We start from the raw sequence: 6391 nt of genomic DNA, 5'->3' as shown, positions 1-6391 counted from the left end.
AAAAAAAAAAAAAAAAAAAAAAAGAAAAAAAAGAAAAAAAAAGAGCGTAGATTTTTTTAAATAATCTTATGTCGATAGTAGAACCGACATTCCGAAATTTTTCGAAAAAACAGTACGCGAAAAACGATGCACGCGAGATTTTTTACAATATAAAGGCTAAAAGAAAAACAATTCTTTGCAATAAGTTTTCAGCTTCATTCGATTATTTATTTCTTTCTTGTTTAACGAAATATTTATCGTGTTCGTTCGTTCATCAATTATCGCATTCCTGTTTATCTGTTGATCGATTCTTTGATTGGGATACACGAATTTATTTCGACTCGTGGTGGTAGCGGTTTCTTAAGATGCCCAGGTCCAAAGAGTTCTGTTTTGCGGCTTTACTTTAAACGTTCTGTCGAACCAACAACATGCAAAGCGTTTCCGCCGATATATATGTATTGTAAAACTATTTCCAGGAACGATTCACATCGTTACGGTATTATTATATACTAATTAGCGTCTTTGTCGATTGTATTTCATATTTTCTAGAACGTTAAATAAAAAGATTTTCGAATCTGAATATAATGTGAAAGGAGGATGTCGTGATAACTTATTACAATAAAATGAATAAAAAAAAAAATGAAATCAAAAGGAATTTCTACGTTCTCTTATTCATTTTTCGATTCAACATTTTTAGATCGTCATCATATGTAAATTTGGCTCTTTGGATCCAGTGCATTTCTGATTTCTTTGATTCAAATGGTTATTTCAACTTATTTCGTCGTTAGTGTTCACGGTTTTTCTTTATATTTTTGTTTTTCCTTTTATTTTCCCATTATTTTATACATCTCTTTGTATTGAATGTTGTATTTTTCGTTTATTAAAAAAAAAAATTAAAAAAAATAAAAAAAATAAAAAAATAAATAAAATAAAAAGAATATTAAAGATAAAAAATAGAAACAAACCGTATTGATATAACTGCATTTTTACAACTTCAAATGCTCTCCTTTAAAAAAATAAAGTTAAAAGCGATTGACTAATCGAATTAAATATTCTACAGTATATTTTTTAAATGGTATTTGTTTGTATTGTAAACTTTATAACTAGTAGATGCAATTAATTATTATGATAATTACATGTATGCTTTCTGTTGCTTGAGTTTTGTCTTTTTTTTCTTAATTTTTTTTCTTTTTTATATATATTCAAGGAATACCTATCTTAGAAGTTATATATATTTATTGTCATCTCCTACACCGATGATTCGAGACAATTTACGTGTAGGGCGATCTACGTTCTTGCTTTTATTGAATATTTGTTATGTTTCTTTTGAATTTTTATTAGTAGAATCGTAAATAATTCAAAAAATTCTTTAAATTTTCAAAATTCCAAGACGATTATTCGAAAATAAAAAAAAATTGACATTAAAACGTAGGTAGCCATACTGGTAGTTTGTCTTGATTATTAGCATTTTACTCATTCGTAGGCATACCTAATGCATCAGATTTACACAACACTTTTACACACTTACACACTTGAAAAAAATGATAATGAATTAACGGTATTCTAAATGTAACGTGTATATGGCTGTACAAATGTAACATTTTTTTCCATTATGTATGATGATATTATTAATGATAATGAAAAATGGGAAGATTTGATGCAAAAAATATGGTATAATTAAATTTACAAAAAGAAAAAGAACATGTGTGCACATTGATCAATACATATCCGACTGTACGAGTCGGTACGAGTATCGATCAATCGATTCACTCCCGAGTGATTTACCAATAAACTACTATTACTTTTAATTATTATAAAATACCATTTCTGTAATAACATTATGATATAAAACCATACATTGAATGGCAAAATTTCAGTGATTTGGTATCCTGCATAATTTTTTTCTCCCTTATTTTTGCTTTCTCAGTAGATGTACCTGTATTATAAATAGTGTAATATATAAATATTACGCATTCTTTATGAGGATTACAATGAACATCTTATATTTTTAAAGGTAAAGTTTATTCTTATTGTTTATAACTTATTTGTTGGCTAGAAATTGCTGATTACGCATGAATGAGAACTGCAGAGTATGTTATATGGTAGTCTCAGGTAAAATCAAATTATTTATTGCATCTGCTATTCATTTTATGAAATAATAATCAACGTATATTCTGAAAAGTAACATATGAAAAGTTACATTATTAAAAGACTCAGCATTTTATATTCAGCATGCCAATGTGGCCGCGGGTATTTTGTAAATATTTTTTCTTTTATTCGCTCTCTTCTTTAGAACGCTCTCTTTCAGAACGTCTAGATTTCTTCTTACGCCGACTTGGACTTCGGGACCTGGATTTATGTCTACGAGACCGAGATCTCGATCGATGTCGATGTCTAAAAAGATATAGAAAGTATTGTTACACAATTTTATTATTACTTATTTATATTACAATTTTATTATTTTATTATTTTAGATAACACAGGTATTGAGAAATGAAAGTATAAATAAATGAAAAAAATAAATTGATAAATCATAATCGTAATGAAGTAAATTGAAAATAATATTAATTTTAAATATCACATATTTTTTTAACTCCGCATTGCTTTATTACCGATCTTTGTGTCGATATTGAGATCGAGATCTATCACGATCTCTTTCTTCATCTCGTGACATTGAATCTCTTTCTCTGTCTCGTTCTCTAATCATAGAATCCTTTTCTCTTTCACGATCGCGATCTCTATCCTTATCTCTTTCTCTGTCCCTTCCCATTGAATCTAATTCTCTATCGCGATCTCTTTCTCTTTCCCGATCTCTTTCACGATCTCGAGAATCTCTAGGTGGCATTATAGGAGGAATATTTGTAGGAGGTACCATAGTTGGTATTGTTTTTGGACCAGTATCTTTTTCATCTTCCCCTTCTGTCATTGGAATAGTTAAATTTGTTGGTTGCCATGTCTGAAATGTAAAGAATAATCAAATTCTTTTAAGAAATAAAAATTAATAGTAAAACACGTAAGATGTAATATATACCGGATCGTTGCCCCATTGATTATCTTGTGTAGGCTCATAACTTTGATAATATGGATCTGTTTCAGGCATGTAAAAAGGAGCTGGTTCTCCAGGATATCCAGGAGGAGGCATATCAAATGCAGGAGGCATTCCTGCTCCTGGTGGTGGTACACTCATATCAGGAAAACCTGGTTTTCTAGAATATTCTCTCCTATCTGCAGTCATTACTTGTATCACATTTCCTTTTGGTGGAGATTTATCAAGATTTCTTCTTGAAGCTAAACCTGAACTACCAATTACATCTATTGTTCCTGCCATTTTTCTTCCTGGAGGTGGTCCTGCTCTCTTTGGTCCCATTATGCCAGAATATTTACTATTATCATTGGTAATTGCAACTTGAGGTACTCTCATACTGCCTGCATTACCACTACCTCCCCCTGCATTCAATATCAAACCTACTCCAGATTCACTTCTCATTCTCTTTTGTCTTTCACAATAAGCTCTCCATGTTTCTTCATTAAAGCCATAATTAAAATAATCAGTAATATCAGCACCAGGCTGTCTCCAAGGTTTATCTTCTAATTGATCTAAATTAAACTCATGAGCAGGCATGCCATTGATAACTCCTATAGTTTCAAATTCATCTATACTAAATTTTCCTGGTTGTTTATTTAATTTATCTGGTACACCTGATGCATTTGTGAGCAATCCTCCTCTTTTAATATTGAGACTACCATATGCAGGAGTTGATTTAATATCACCAATAACAACATGTACATCATCATCAGAATCTGAATCACTAGCAGCTTCTCCATCTTCTTGACTGGAAGCTTCTCTTATTCCATTTTTATTTATTTCCGTATTATTTTCATTTGGAATATTATTAGTTGGTGAAGATTCTTCTTCTGGTGGTTCTGCCTCTTCAGATGGCTAGAATTGAAGATAAACATTAAAGATTGAATTTAATTTCAAATAGTTTACAAATTAAATAGGTTATGTTTGTACGATAATAACGTGTATTTTGATGTGATAAAATATTTTTGAAAATATTTTTTCGAACAATGTATATAACCAATATTACAAAAACTTAAACATTTAATATCTTACGATCATTTTTGTTAATTTTTTTCAATAAAAACTGATAATAATAGTTGAATAAAGGTTAGGAAAAATGAACCTCTGTTGGTGGATCAATAACATTTTCTGTTTTCTGATCTTCCAAGATTTCTGACTTTTCTTGTATTGTAGCAGGAATTGAATCATTTTCTTGGCTTTCTGGTTGAACGGATGTCGGTGTATATTCTTTTCCATCAGTTGAATCTCCATATAACCATTGATCCTCATTTTCATCCGCCATTTTTCCTCTCTTCTCACTTGACAATTAAAGAATTCCGCATCTTCTGAACACGCGTAACGATCAAAATACGAGTGCTTCATCCTGCAGGTTCACCAACTATTTGTTAATATTAAAACTAATTTTAATTTAAATCATTTAATATTTTATATTTTTTTATTAGTTCATTTTTCACAATTAAATTCTTACATTCTTTTTAATCAAAATAATAAAAAATATTTGATAAATTACATATTAACTATTATAAATCTAAAAAATTATTCTTAAGGTGGCATTAATGTATCAAAAGATTTAATGATTTGACGTGTACAAAAGTATATAGTGAATTAGTATACTTATAACTGTTTTATTATAAGATTACGGTTAGAATGGGTGCAGATAAAAATACAGAAAATCTTGTAAGTTTAATTGTCTAATTTTAAAAAATGAATATTTAATAAAATGTATATTTCCAATATTTTAATATTACTGAAAAATTTATCGCTATGTGTCTCAATTGTAAATATATATTAAACATGCCGCATATGGTATTTTTGAGTCCAGAGTTATATTTTAATTAAATTTTATATATTATATCAATAGATTTATATAATATATTAATGTGCATTTTTTAAAATCACTATCAATTTATATTTTATACATATTTTTATTTTTATATTATTTTTATACTATGTTTACTGCTGGTATTAGATATAAAATGTTATTTAATATGCGTTACTTAAAAATATACTTTTTTTTAAATTAAATTTATTCTTTTAGGTAATCAAAATCAATAAATGGGATGGATCTGCAGTAAAGAATGCATTAGATGATGCAGTTAAGGATGTACTTACAAAAAAATACAATTATATAGAAAACTTTGCTTTACTTGATGGAAGATTAGCTCTATGTGGAATTGCTGTAACAGTAGCAATTGTTGCTCTTCTTTGTGATTATTTATATCCTTTTCCTGCATCCAAACCAGTTTTAGCTATTTGTGTTACATTATATTTCCTGTTAATAGGACTTCTTACTTTATATACAACATACAAAGAAAAGGGTATATTTGTTGTAGCTATTCAAAGGTAAATTTTATACATTACATATAATACAGTTCATTTAAAATTTTAAACTAATTTTAAAATCTTTAAGTTATTATATCTTATATATTTTAGGGATCCTGCAGGTTTTAATCCTGATCTTATTTGGGAAGCAAGTTCATATTTAAAAAGATATGATGATAAATATAATCTTGTGCTATCTGTTAGAAGTACTGCTACAGGAAATGTGAATGAAACTAGTGTTACAAAATCTGTTGCAAATTTTATTGATGTCAATGGCGTTGTTATTCCAGAATTAATAGAAAATGTTGTGACAAATATGCATGATAGCTTAACTATTCAACGTAAAGAAAAGTAGCAGAAAGAATGATATTTAATTGAATATGATCATTATCTTTTTTTTATAATATACAAAAAATTGTTTTTTTTTTATATTTTGTGTATTTCATATTGGTGTTAAACCATTTTGAAAATAAAAGTTCAAAAATTTTAAAATTGTGTATGTATTATATAATTCATGTTTAAATACAATAGAAAAACAAATATAAATTTTTACATTACTGTTAATAGAATAAAAAATTTCTTTTCCACTTACAATACTAGTAAATTATTTACATAACTATACTTTATTTGATAATTCATTTTCAATATCACAGTTGAAATGAAATTGATAATAGCCATTGAAATAAAATATATATATATATAAAACAATCAAGAAATAAGAAAAAAAAATAAAAATGATTATTAATAAATAATAGCCATTGAAAATTGTATACATACCTCTAATAATTAAGAAATAAATTGATAAAAATAAAAGCGACAGATATTTAGGTTACTATAAATAATATATGTGAGTTATCAATGAAAAATGATAATGACTGATTGTTCCCTAAACAGGTACATTAACAAAATGTGTCGTCTTCGTATTGAAGAATCGAAATTTTTTTTATGTAATATAATAAACATATATTTTTAGAAAAATTTTTGTAAAAACGAGCAACAGACAAA

The 6391-nt window shown here is 27.4% G+C and overlaps 2 protein-coding genes across 2 annotated transcripts; one reads left to right on the top strand and one right to left on the bottom strand.

Annotated features, from left to right (window-relative positions):
• Positions 1 to 647: 647 nt before the first annotated feature.
• On the bottom strand, positions 648 to 4443 carry LOC102679799 (pre-mRNA 3'-end-processing factor FIP1). Its single transcript, XM_006621085.2, has 4 exons — positions 4167 to 4443; positions 3011 to 3919; positions 2592 to 2935; positions 648 to 2373 (listed from the first exon to the last, which is right to left on the bottom strand). The coding sequence occupies exons 1-4, from the start codon at positions 4344 to 4346 to the stop codon at positions 2253 to 2255; spliced, it is 1554 nt and encodes a 517-aa protein (XP_006621148.1). The 5' UTR covers positions 4347 to 4443; the 3' UTR covers positions 648 to 2252.
• Positions 4444 to 4588: 145 nt separating this feature from the next.
• On the top strand, positions 4589 to 5945 carry LOC102679919 (probable signal peptidase complex subunit 2). The gene is made up of 3 exons (XM_006621086.2): positions 4589 to 4741; positions 5103 to 5407; positions 5498 to 5945. The coding sequence occupies exons 1-3, from the start codon at positions 4712 to 4714 to the stop codon at positions 5739 to 5741; spliced, it is 579 nt and encodes a 192-aa protein (XP_006621149.1). The 5' UTR covers positions 4589 to 4711; the 3' UTR covers positions 5742 to 5945.
• The last annotated feature ends 446 nt before the right edge of the window (positions 5946 to 6391 follow it).

Source organism: Apis dorsata, unplaced genomic scaffold (assembly GCF_000469605.1).
Source record: "Apis dorsata unplaced genomic scaffold, Apis dorsata 1.3 scaffold_579, whole genome shotgun sequence".
Classification (NCBI taxonomy): Eukaryota; Metazoa; Arthropoda; class Insecta; order Hymenoptera; family Apidae; genus Apis; species Apis dorsata.
The sequence above is the reverse complement of the archived record's forward strand: the minus strand, read 5'-3'. Positions and strand labels throughout refer to the sequence as shown.